The 13,327-nt window shown below is 40.2% G+C and overlaps 1 protein-coding gene across 6 annotated transcripts in view; it reads left to right on the top strand.

Annotated features, from left to right (window-relative positions):
- The window catches only part of LOC127657761 (SHC-transforming protein 1-like), a 47,028-nt gene that overhangs the window by 19,467 nt on the left and 14,234 nt on the right, over positions 1–13,327 (top strand). For 5 of the 6 annotated variants that reach the window (XM_052146644.1, XM_052146643.1, XM_052146646.1 and 2 more), the window contains 4 exons: positions 5,480–5,644; positions 6,992–7,062; positions 9,321–9,384; positions 10,460–10,579. In XM_052146644.1, the coding sequence (XP_052002604.1) occupies positions 5,483–5,644; positions 6,992–7,062; positions 9,321–9,384; positions 10,460–10,579 (417 nt within the window). In that variant the 5' untranslated portion in view covers positions 5,480–5,482. Of the gene's footprint in view, positions 1–1,105; positions 5,645–6,991; positions 7,063–9,320; positions 9,385–10,459; positions 10,580–13,327 lie in introns of those variants that run through there. The other variant, XM_052146641.1, reaches the window with a different exon arrangement.

The raw sequence follows: 13,327 nt of genomic DNA, 5'->3' as shown, positions 1-13,327 counted from the left end.
AGATTTCACTTTCACTTTTTTGATTCCAATTTATGAACTCTAAATATTTCTAGTAGATAGTAATGTCTTATCTCTTAGTGTTTCTTAACATTTATGCAGACCAAAATCAGGTTCTTTTTATGCAAAACTTTTAGATGTCTTTATTTGTAGTCTACTACAGGTGCTTTCAAAGATTTCCCAATAAGGGATCAGGAGAAAGAGTTTTTGGTGTTTGTGAATCCTGCTGTCTTTTTCCAGAAGCACGCAAGAGCATGTCTGAGTGTGTGTGCATGCACTCTTGAGCAATATTCCATTTCCTCATTGGAGCAATGCCATGACTGTGCTCTGTGCGTGTACGTCTGGTGCTCTTTGCTTTGGGATGTCAACACTGAATACCCTTGCTGTATTGGCGGCAGCCATTAAACTTTACTGTCCTGTGCCAGTCCAAACAGCCCATTGATTCTCAGTGGCTCAGGCTGCCCTTTGTTGCAGTGATTCAGAACAGAGCCCTCCTGGAATTTCTGAGCCATCTGATTGGACGTGGAGAGAGACGGCAGGTTTTGTGTTGGCGAAACTTGTCAGTTTTTGTTTGGGTTCTGTCCTGACTCCTTCTCGTATGATTTCTCCACAGTCTGTTTCCATGGCAACAGTTAAGTTGCCATGTAAAGTTTAAATGCTTGGGGTTTCGTAACTTCAGATATTAACATATTAGGGAAGAGTTGTGCCTTTAGACCCAACCAGTTGTCAAGGTGCTCACTCTATATCTTTCATTCAGTCAGTCTTTTTCTAAATCAAATATATACAGGAGTTACTTTGTTGAAACATATCTGACATTGGTTGCAATTAATTAAAGCTTTAGTGCATCATTGGTCCCGTTTATCATATTAACTTTTGACTGATGCATGCATACTTCCTATCTTACATTAGTTTGAAACTGATTTATGGTTCCACATCTTTCAAATTTGTGTTACTCCGTTTGTATTACTTTTTGTTGAAAACATTGTAGTTAAACTCAGGTTTTGCTCTGTCAAACACACTGTGTTGGAACTCAACTGCACTTATTCAACACTCATCTTACCTTTAAATTTTGTCTGTGCCTATTTCACATTAATCAAATACAAACAGAATAGAAGCTTGCCTTTTGGCTGCATTGTCACTTTTGTCCATTCATTAATGCACTTCTTACACCAGTTATACTTCATAACGCTTAAAGTCATGTAAACACCTTAAGCTCTATTCTTTAATCAAGTAAGGTCATAAACGGTTTAAGCAAAGTCAATCAGACAACCACAAGTTTTTGCCCATTACCCCAAATTTATGTTTAATTTACCAACATTCTTACGACTTATCCAACGTGAGCAATTATTGTGCGAATGCCTGTTTACTTTTTTAACTTAAAAGCAGAGAATAATCTGATGATTTAAATCTTGTGAAAATGCCATTTTCTTGTGTTGTTTGCTTTTTTTTATTTATTTATTTATTTATTATTAAATTAGCAGATTTTTGTGTATTGGGGTGCATGTAAATGCACTCAGTGTCAACAAGACATCATCTCTTTCTGTGGCTATTGGTTAATGTTTACTTGCTTTTTATTTAACTTATTTCAAGAACAGGGACCCTGACCTCTCTTAATTATATCGCAGCCAGTGTTGTTTTCGCAACGCAACTGATCCACTCAAATCATGTTTACTAGTTTCTGAAGCAAACAGTCATATCAAAACAGGGATTCTGCCATAATCTTAACGGACAGGTGCTACACAGGAACTAAGTTACCATTAGTCTGGTTTACTGCTCTTAAAGCATTGTTCTCTTTACTGTTGAAGTTATTTCAATGTTTTTATAGTGTGCTTGTTGGATTTCTTCTTCTACTTCTTTTTTCTAGTTCTCTAAACACTGTGCTACTTCTGTGCTATGTTGTATTGACGTCAAAAACAAGGTGATGACACGATGAACGAATTGTTAATACAGCCAAGTCTTGGACACTTTTGAGTGTACAATCAAATGTTGTTTGGACTATACTGACTACAGCGAGCTCTGCAGTACTACGATATGTATTCTGTGCCATGTCGTTGTAATCACTTGTACAGTTGACGAACTTGCAACAAGGGCTTGCAACGTATGGTTCTTCGATTGTCTACAGGGCCTCTGTGAAGACTTTGCTTATAGTAGTCTAGGTAATCTACCTTCAAGCTCACTTGGCTCGATAGCATATAGCTCATAAATCGCAGGGCCCCGGTGTGCTGATGGACTGCAGCTGAGATAATAGGCTTGTCACCATGTTTATGACTGCCAGTCACATCTGTTGGACTTTACTGGGATCACTTGGACATCTTGAATATGTACATTGAAGGAGAGACATGTTGACCTAATGTTGGCCTGAGGCATCTTTGAGGTCATACACTGGTGCTATAGTGTAAAAAACAACTGAAAACAGTCACATAACGGAAGTTCGAGGTATTTCTGTGGTTGCTTGGCTAGAATATATGCAGTGAATCCCATTGTAAATGGAACAAGACAAACTTTGTAACCAAGCTCCTTGGCTAGCCTTGGACCGTTTCCCAACAGTAACTGGAGAGTTCTGTTCTCTGAAGAACTCTTGAAATGATGATCATTTGAGAGGTTCAAATTTACGTTGTATTGGTCTGAAAACTCAGAACTGTTAGAGGTTACAAGACTTTATCAGAGGTTGTAATGTGCTTTACACTGGGGATGCGTACTGTGGTTCAGTTCTGCGTATGACTTTGCTAAGTAACGTTTAAAGGGTAGGTTTTCGCTCAGGAAACAGATCTTTAAAGAGCTGCTCTATTCCAGACTGTTTGCCTGATTTTGAGGTGTCATTTAGGGTAATGAACCAGTGATTGATTTTCCAGTCAGCCTCTAATGAGCGCTTGAATTGACAGATCTCTGGAGGCAGTACTTCAGATTTGGCCAATCAGGTCTCATTATCATCACACTGACAGTGCTGGAACTTGTTGCTTTTGAAACGTCATAGATTCCCCTGTGGCTGGATCGTGACATCTCATCTTCTCAGATCACATCAAACTATCAGTGGTTTTCTAAATGGTGCTCAAACCCATATTATCTTCTAAAGAACCATATTTAACCAATCTCGTTTCTACAACTTTGAATTAACTGTTTTAGGGCTTTCTGAGTCTAGTTTGTTTTCCTAAATCATATTTCTGCGAGCTGTTCTTTATCAGAGTTAATTACATACTATATATATATATATATATATATATATCTCAGTGTCTATATAGTTTATCAGTGAGTGCATTTACATGTACAATCTTGCACAGATTATTATTAATAAGCCGACAACGTGTAAGGTCTTTGTAAATGCCTTAAACAGTTTTCCTTAATTGGTTTAAGGTCATAAACGTCTTAAGCAAAAAACGATCTGCAGATGTACATTTTTGCCCATTATCCTGATTTTGATGTTCATGTAAACACTGACCATTCTTACAATCTTATCAAATGTTTTGGTGTACATGTGAACGCACTCCTTGAGGATTCAGTCAAGTGAATTTTTGTGCGACTCATTTGAAGAGGCTTAATTTCTAAAGGAAGATAGAAGTAACAGGACAGCCTGGAGAACGGGAAAGAAGACGTGGGAGGGGGAGAGGGGGCACGAGAGATTATCTGGAAGAAGAGAGCGAGCGTGTTGGAGAGGGAGAGAGAGCTGGAACGGCAGAGGTTGGAGGAGGAGAGGAGGAACGCTGTCGAGTACACAGTGTGGAGGCTGAGGGAGGGCTTCCAGGAGAGGGGGGAGAGAGAGGAGGATAGACTGAAAGGGAGGAGTGCAGAGGGCGAGAGAGAAGCACAGCCAGAGGTGATCTGGAAGAGAAGAGAGGAAGAGGAGGAGAAAGACAGGGATAGGGGTGAGGTTGGTGACAAAGGTCCCAAAATCATCTGGAGGAGGAGGGAAAGAGAGTGACTGGAAAAGATGAGGGTGTGTCAGAACTAAACATTCTCAGATGTGTCACAGGAACTGAGGTGGCAGATTCAGACATGCAGTAAGAACAGTCTGTATAAACTACCATAAACATTCTTCTTGTATCCAAAATGTGTGTAGTCTAGCTGCTTGAAGACAACTACATGTTGTACATCAGGGGTCTCCAACCTTTTCAAGCCAAGGACCCTTTGGTGGGACAGAGCAGGGACTCCTTGTCACATATTGTGTATACAGCTGACCATGGCATATTAATGTATTGACATTTACGATGCTTACATGGTAAATTTATTAAAATAATCATTGATGTACAGCATGAACTACTTATACTTTTATTAATGTGTAGGGACAATGAAACATTTAGCGGAACTTTAGCTTCTTAACTTAAGCTTTGATTGAAATTAATATTAACTTAATATTGTATTTTTGTTTAACATCTTCACAAAATTTAGTTTGAGATCAAACAACCTGCTGCAGTATTGCTGGTTCATTACTTTAGTTTTTTCCATCCATATATTCCCACTCTCTTCCTCTCTCACTCCCTATTGATTTGTCTGTCTGATGGAAGCCTCCTCTCTCTGAGTCTCATTTGCAGCTAATAGTCTTTTTATAGGACTCAGACAGGAGCTACTAGACTGGAGCCCAGCATGCGCGAAGACAAATGAACACACATTCACACACTTGCAAGCATTTAAAACAACATTACCACATCTTTCTCAAACCTATCAAGATGGGACTGTGTTTGGTGCAATGGTTGCAAAAATACCAACAATTTCATGACAATCAAACAATCAGTTATATCTGATAATTTGATGCTAAGATCTATGCAGACCTAAGATCTGATGCAAACTCTTCTACTTCTACACAAACTCTACACAAACTCTTCTACGCTTTGACGTCTCTCTGATCTAGGCTGAAGTTCCTCAGATGAACACTTTCTTCTTAAACGCATTTGTCTTTTCATCCTTTTAATGATACTTTTGAGGACTGAGCTGTCAGCACTCGTTTTGTGGGTTTGATAATGAAGGAATCAGTGGATAGAGAGAAAAAGAGGACTATTAAAGACAAGTTATTGATTGTGACAGACAGACGTGGAGAAATGTAAAGAGGCTTTGTGGACACTGAGACATGGAGCTTGTCCCAAAAACCAAATACACACCCTTCAGGAGCGACTCCTTCAGCTTGACAGAGGAGACGGCATCCAATGCCTCCCTCCCATCTTCTGCTCCTCTCACCCCTCTCACCCCTCCTGGCATCTCTTCTTCTCTCTCCTCCTCCTCTCTCACCCCATTCCTCCCCCCTTCCTCTCCACGGCAGGCTGAGAACAGCCCCACCATCCTCTGCTCCTTCTTCCCCAGGATGGGAGCCCTGCGGCTGGGCATGTCTTCCAGTCTGCTCCCAGGCCTGAAGGCCTACAGCAGGCCATCAAGCGTGGCGAGCAGTCAAGGTTTGGGGGAGTCTCCGGAAGACAGCGGCAACTCAGCCGCCAGCTCTTCTCCTCCTCCTGTCCTTTCTTTAATAGCTCCGTCTCCTCCTCCTCGTCCCCTACAGGATATGAACCGGCTGGGTGGGGCCTCGCGGAGGGCCCGTGTAGAGGGGGGCCAGCTCGGTGGAGACGAGTGGACTCGGCACGGCTCCTTCGTCAACAAGCCCACACGAGGCTGGCTACACTCGGACAATGTTGTCAGCACCACCGGCGTCTATTACACTGTCAGGGTAAGATGCATGTATGAGTCTGTCTGTCCGATTCTTTGTCCTGCCTCTCATCTCTCACTTTGCCTCCTAAGTCTTTTTAGCCTTACATTTGTTTAGATCTCATCTTTCCATCTCTGGTTCTAACTCTTCCAATCTCTCTCACTGTCTGCCTCACTAGCACTCTGCCTCTGTTGTTTATATTAGGGTTCCCACAGTCATGGAAAACCTGGGAAAATCTGAGAAAATAATTTGCATGTGAAAATAATAAGTGTTAAATTTGCGGCATGTTTGCCATAGGGGTTTGCCTGATTTTTTTATAAGGTCTATACTTTTTTCTTAAATCCTTATCCATTAAACATGAATAATTGAAAAGTCATGGAAATTCATAAGTCAAAAGGTGTGGGAACCCAGTTACATGATAACATGATGGTTGGTTGATGGTTACCGAAACATACTCTACACAAGTACATAAATGCAGACACTTCTAGCTGCGCAAGCTCAATTTTGTGCATTGTTACATTCTTAAAGGTGTCAGACCACAATTCATAACACAACGCTAGTATGCGTTGCGTTCTCAACATTGTCACAGGGCCTGCTATAACGAGATTAGTGTGAATTGTCCACTTCTGTGAGTTTTCCTTTTCAAGTCAACTACTGTCATGACGGAGTTTAAATAGAATATTATTGCTCAAGTAAGGTAGATTTAATATATTTATAGCAACTTACTAGACTAATAACCCATCCACTTTAATGGCACAGACTTCTGAAGGGAACTCTATCGCACCTTGAGTACAGAGGTTTGTTCCCGCCACTGTAAAGCAAGCACGCACATTAAGCATTTTCAACCGGACTGTGTGTTGGCAACACGGTGGCCAAACGCTTGCATATGAATTCACGTACTTGCGTAGAATATGTTTCTGACTTTATAGTGTGTTTTAGATGTATACATTCATCTATCAAATCAGTATATGTGTTCCCTGAGAATCAAACCCATGACCTTGGCGTTGCTTGTACTAAGGTACAAGTTGAGTTACAGGAACATTTCGATTGCAGTAATCTCAATTTCTTCTGCATAATGGAATCAAGTTCGTAATGTGTAGCAATTTCCAATCTGAAGCCCCCTCTGTCTTGCAGTCTACAAGCAGCAAATACATTGAGAATGGCAGTTTGATTAGTGCTAACTAATTAGAGCAGCATTTCTCATAAACACAAATTTAACAATAGACACTACAGCTGCCTGGTTAACTCAGAGAATCTTGAGACGAGGCATCTGTGCTACAGTTAACCGTATTCCGTAACGTTACAGAACTGTGCTCTGGGGGGTGACAGGAAGTGCTATGGCTAAAGTTTTTTTTGTCTTTGCTGCAGTATATGGGCTGTGTGGAAGTTCTACAGTCAATGAGGGCGCTGGACTTCAACACCAGGACTCAGGTTACCAGGTAACACAAGCATACACACACATTTACCAAGATATCTAAATGAGGACATACCATTGACCTCATTATTACTGGTTTGATTATTTAAGGATAATTTTTACCTTTTTGAGGGCATTCTCAAAGGGAGGTTTGTCAGATTTAGATAATATTTTAGTTCCCAAAGTGTTAGGGCTGAGTTTTGCCAACTACCTCACAATACGATACACATTGCAATACATATGTTACGATGCAGTGCATCACAATAGCATAATTGGATTACAGTTCAAACGGCTGCAAACACATGAGAGAGACCCAGCGTGTCCAACAAAGTCAATCTGCAGAATCTGTTTCAATCTCTCCCATGTGGTATGGCACCAAGGCATGTGACAGTATCAAATTTTCATGACATGATTATTGCTTAAGCTTTCATCACTGTATACGGTATTAACGCATTATTGAAATAAATTAATAAAACGGGTTGAACGATAAATAACTTTAATTGTTTTTCTCTTCATAACAAGTTTAATGACATTTTCAATACCGAAATGGCCTTTAAATTAACAGATAACAAAGAACTTTGAAAAGACCATTTAAAAAACTACCATCAACACCATAGATACATATTTTAGCCAAATATTACATTTAGCTGATGTCTTGATATTTAAATTGTCTTTCGGCCACAGGGCCACTGATCATTACAGATCAGTACTGACCTTGTCTATTTTAAGGATAATGTTAAAGTAAGGCTAGAAAAATTTCTCAAGCCAGCTAGTAGGCTACAATAATAGTATGCATGTTTTTTTTTGGATAGCAAGCCAGTTGCTAATATATAGCAGGCGCTAGCTGCAAATGAAATTATGGCAAGTTCACTCACACTGTAAGGCAATGTACGATTGTTAGACGTACTGGCATTCCAACTTAAAATTAATATTGAAATCATCATTGTGCCACTTTGCCATTATTAATCACAAGACATAGTAATATTTGATTCCAACTGTATTCTAGTTGTTACTATGAGATGCAAACGTTACTGTTTAGCTTGTGGAGTTTTCACTTTGTTTGCAGCTTTAGTTGTCACTTAGCTAGATGTCTCTTAAAGTGTTGTCTCTCAGTTTTCAAAAACCGTTTGGAAAAACAAGCAGAACTGTCACAACTTACCTTTATCTCGCTGAATTGCACAGGATAATTGTCATATGAGCAAACGTGTTGGAGGTGTTCCCGTGTTTCGCTGCCACTTTTCTGCCGCGTGTTTTACATAAAGGGAAACCATCTCCCACCAACAATCCCTTTGCATATTTATGGAACACAAAATACCTCCACACTTCTAACTTCACCCTATTAGAATGCGGATAAAGGGTCAGCTCCTTTCCTCCTTTAACCACATTCCTTGTCCACGCTGTTTTGTTTACATCAGAGTGCGCATATGTCATTTGTGCCACATACTTGTTGTTGTGTGGGTTATGAATATTGATTCATTGATGGGATAAAAACTACTGTGCGATCAGAAAAATCTAAACAATTTGGCCCAAATGTTGTCTGGACATAATTACAGTATTTTGAAGTGCCCATGATAACAATATTGTGCATGTTATTTACCTGATATACTATATAACCAAATACTATCACATGTCTAATGGCACCTCATAAAAGCAACCTTGACTATGGAGAGAAATGTTTGTTTCAGAGTGTGCACTGATTTAGGTGACCTGATTCTTCATTGACTGAACAGTTGGAAACGATCTGAATGAACACATAAAGGATAAAAAAAGAAACTTGTACTTGTGGATGTGAGAAAGAGAACAAGGAAGAGAGAAGGCATTATACTGGCATCAGCCCTGCTGTGTAACCACACAATCTTATAATAGAATCTGCTGGAACCCTTGCGGTTTCCTCCCTTTTCTCTGTGTTCGTGTGTTAGAGCTTATGTGTTGCACTGCTGTTTTTTAATGGATTTTAGACATATTTGCTTCTCAATGTTGACAGTAGCAGCTGCTCAATAAACTGTTTCATACATAATCCTATATTCTCACAGGAGTTTGAAATATTTTTAGAAAAAAACGTGGGAGGCAGTGTGTTTTTGTGGACATGAATGTGCATGATTGGAGCTTACTGAATGACTGGAGTGTGTATCTAATGTAATAGCCCCTCAGCCATTTGAAATCTGGAAATGCATGAAAAGGAGTGTTATGGAAAAAGTCATCTAACAATCCGATTATCTTTCTAACACTCAGTGTGGCGTGCACAGTATGTGTGTATTTTTGTAATTCAGTATTGTGTTTCAGGGAGGCAATATCAATGGTATGTGAGGCAGTGCCAGGTGCCAAAGGAGCTCAACGCAGGAGAAAGGTATTCAAATATCTTTTTTTATTGTACTTTCTCTAACTTAAGACTAAAGTATACTTCAGTCAAATGCGAACACTAGGTGTCTGTGTACAGGACACGTGACGCAAATTTCATCATCAGCTTGAGCACTGAAAGTATGCAGCTCGATTTTTCTAATCGCCGTACTCTGAACACACAGAATTTGCATGCTCCTGAAATTGTTTATACCAAATAATTGGCTCCTCAATGTGGCAACACTTAAAATTGAGCCTTTGCCATCAAGAGTGTGTGTGTGTGTGTGTGTGTGTGTGTGTGTGTGTGTGTGTGTGTGTGTGTGTGTGTGTGTGTGTGTGTGTGTGTGTGTGTGTGTGTGTGTGTGTGTGTGTGTGTGTGTGGAGGTCAGGAGGTCAGGAGATGTCTGCATTTGTATAACTTGATTCTTAAAGAATATAAAGACATCTTTATGGGTCTAAACTCTTGAAGAGAAATGGTTCAGTACCTCATGAGCCAACTGCCTATGTATGCATGCACAAGTATACTTTGAAAGGCTAGCTTTCGACTACACAGATGCTAAGCTTTCATGTCAAAAGAAAAGTATACTTTGGGCTTTAGACACAAAGACTTTACTTCATGTACTTTTTGTAATAACTCGCATATCTTGCAGGGTTCTAGTACAATCTGATCAGTTTTCCAGAAAAAAAATTGCATAATGTAATACATTCATGCATGCAGACAGAAACTTGCTCAAGTGTTGCGTCTCGGCTGGTCAGACTGTGGTATTTGTCTTATGGCTGGTTTCAGAGGTTGTTGAGAGCAAGACCTCTCTCTTTCTGGTTAGGTGTGTGTGGGTGTGTGTGTGTGTGTGGGGTTGGGTGTGTGGTTGTGTGGGTGTGTGGGTGTGGTGTTTTTTCGGGAGTGGAGATCCAGACTTTTTAAAGCATTCTCTACTTATCATTTCAAATCTCTTTTCATAAAATATATATATATAATTATTATTTTTTTTCATGAAATATTCGTTTTTTTTTTTTTTCTTTTTTTAATTCAGTGTCTTTTACATATTTTGTCGTGTAATTGATGGAATCTCTTGGTCTCTTTCCAGCCCTCCTCCCGTTGCCTCTCGTCCATTTTAGGGAAAAGTAATCTCCAGTTTGCTGGAATGACAATCAGCCTCACCGTCTCGACCAGCAGCCTGAACCTACTGGCAGCTGACTGCAAACAGGTCAGTCGACACACATGCATGCATGATAACACAGCGCCTCCTGTGCTGTGTGAAATTCGCTGCTCCCCGCATCTAATCATAAAAGCATCCTGCAGTATGCAGGCGCTCTTCACAGCAGGACAGGCTGGACTGAATTATGCTGACTAATCCTATGAATAAAACCTGTCTCTGTATGTTATTAATACAAGAGATGTATATGTATTTGAGACATTCTGTATTTACAGATTTTTTACTACCAGGTCAAAGTGTAATAATGATCTATCTTGTTTCTGAACTTGTGATGTGATCAGATCACCCAAGATAGGTGTTAATACCATATGTAAACTGAGCTTTTAAGTGTATGACGTGGTAACTTGAAGGCCAGTTGATTGAATATTGTCAAATGTACAAGATCATATAAGGAGCCTTGGAGTGATTTTAGACGCCTCATTACTTTTCAATAAGCAGATCAGTGTTGTTGTCGAGAGTAGCTTTTTCCACCTGAGATCTATCGCTGAAGTAAAAAGATTTCTTTCCAATAAAGACCAGGAAATTGTGATCCATTGACTCATTTCATCAAGGTTAGACTATTGTAACTCATTATACATGGTCTGCGTAATCCCGCTGGTTCAAAACGTGGCAGCTAGGCTTTTAACAGGGTCAAGAAAGAGGGATCATATTTCCCCTGTTTTAGCTCTCTACTCTGGCTTCCCATGAAATTAAGGGTCAATTTAAAAATTCTGCTTGATGTCTACAAGGCACTATCTGGTCTCGTGCCCCAATATATCAGTGACCCTCTCCTCCCTTACTCCCCCACTAGAGCACTCAAGTCTTCTGATCAACTTTTTTTGAGGGTTCCTCGCTGTAGAACTAAGGGTGATCGTGCCTTTTCCTAATCCCTGGAAAAGTCTCCCTTTCCATGTGCTGCTTCATTAGCCATTTTTAAATCTTTGAAAACATATTTTTATTCTGTAGCTTTTGAATAGGTCCTTGAATAGGTTGAAATAGGTAAATACATTATGTATTTAAAGGTATTTTTTTTATCATGTGTTATATACACTCACCTAAAGGATTATTAGGAACACCTGTTCAATTTCTCATTAATGCAATTATCTAATCAACCAATCACATGGCAGTTGCTTCAATGCATTTAGGGGTGTGGTCCTGGTCAAGACAATCTCCTGAACTCCAAACTGAATGTCAGAATGGGAAAGAAAGGTGATTTAAGCAATTTTGAGCGTGGCATGGTTGTTGGTGCCAGACGGGCCGGTCTGAGTATTTCACAATCTGCTCAGTTACTGGGATTTTCACGCACAACCATTTCTAGGGTTTACAAAGAATGGTGTGAAAAGGGAAAAACATCCAGTATGCGGCAGTCCTGTGGGCTGAAAATGCCTTGTTGATGCTAGAGGTCAGAGGAGAATGGGCCGACTGATTCAAGCTGATAGAAGAGCAACTTTGCCTGAAATAACCACTGCTACAACCGAGGTATGCAGCAAAGCATTTGTGAAGCCACAACACGCACAACCTTGAGGCGGATGGGCTACAACAGCAGAAGACCCCACCGGGTACCACTCATCTCCACTACAAATAGGAAAAAGAGGCTACAATTTGCAAAAGCTCACCAAAATTGGACAGTTGAAGACTGGAAAAATGTTGCCTGGTCTGATGAGTCTCGATTTCTGTTGAGACATTCAGATGGTAGAGTCAGAATTTGGCGTAAACCGAATGAGAACATGGATCCATCATGCCTTGTTACCACTGTGCAGGCTGGTGGTGGTGGTGTAATGGTGTGGGGGATGTTTTCTTGGCACACTTTAGGCCCCTTAGTGCCAATTGGGTATCGTTTAAATGCCACGGCCTACCTGAGCATTGTTTCTGACCATGTCCATCCCTTTATGGCCACCATGTACCCATCCTCTGATAGCTACTTCCAGCAGGATAATGCACCATGTCACAAAGCTTGAATCATTTCAAATTGGTTTCTTGGACATGACAATGAGTTCACTGTACTAAAATGGCCCCCACAGTCACTAGATCTCAACCCAATAGAGCATCTTTGGGATGTGGTGGAACGGGAGCTTCGTGCCCTGGATGTGCATCCCACAAATCTCCATCAACTGCAAGATGCTATCCTATCAATATGGGCCAACATTTCTAAAGAATGCTTTCAGCACCTTGTTGAATCAATGCCACGTAGAATGAAGGCAGTTCTGAAGGCAAAAGGGGGTCAAACACAGTATTAGTATGGTGTTCCTAATAATCCTTTAGGTGAGTGTATGTGTGTATATATATATATATATACATATATATATATATATATATATATACATGCACAGTACTGTGCAAACGTTTTAGCCACTTGTGAATAATGTTGCATAGTGAGGATGTCTTCAAAAATAATGCCATAAAAAGTTTTCATTTATCAATTAACATCATACGAAGTCTAGTAAACTTAAGAAAGATAAATCAATATGTGGTGTGGCCACCTTTGCCTTAAAAACAGCTCCAATTCTCCTAGGTACACCTGGACACAGGTTTTGTTGGTTGTTGGCAGATAGGATGTTCCAAGCTTTTTGGAGAATTCGCCACAGTTCTTCTATTTAATTAGGCTGTCTCAGTTGCTTCAGTCACTTCATGTAGTCTCAGACTGACTCGATGTTCAGTGGGGGGCTCTGTGAGGGCAATGCAAGAGGGCTCCCTGTATTTCTTTTCTAATCTTTTCTATTTGCTAAAGTAATGTTTGGGAGTCTAAAGCTGAAGATATAA

The sequence above is a fragment of the Xyrauchen texanus genome, chromosome 17, assembly GCF_025860055.1.
Source record: "Xyrauchen texanus isolate HMW12.3.18 chromosome 17, RBS_HiC_50CHRs, whole genome shotgun sequence".
Taxonomy (NCBI): Eukaryota; Metazoa; Chordata; class Actinopteri; order Cypriniformes; family Catostomidae; genus Xyrauchen; species Xyrauchen texanus.
Note: the sequence above shows the minus strand (reverse complement) of the source record. Positions and strands in the feature narration are given on the sequence as shown.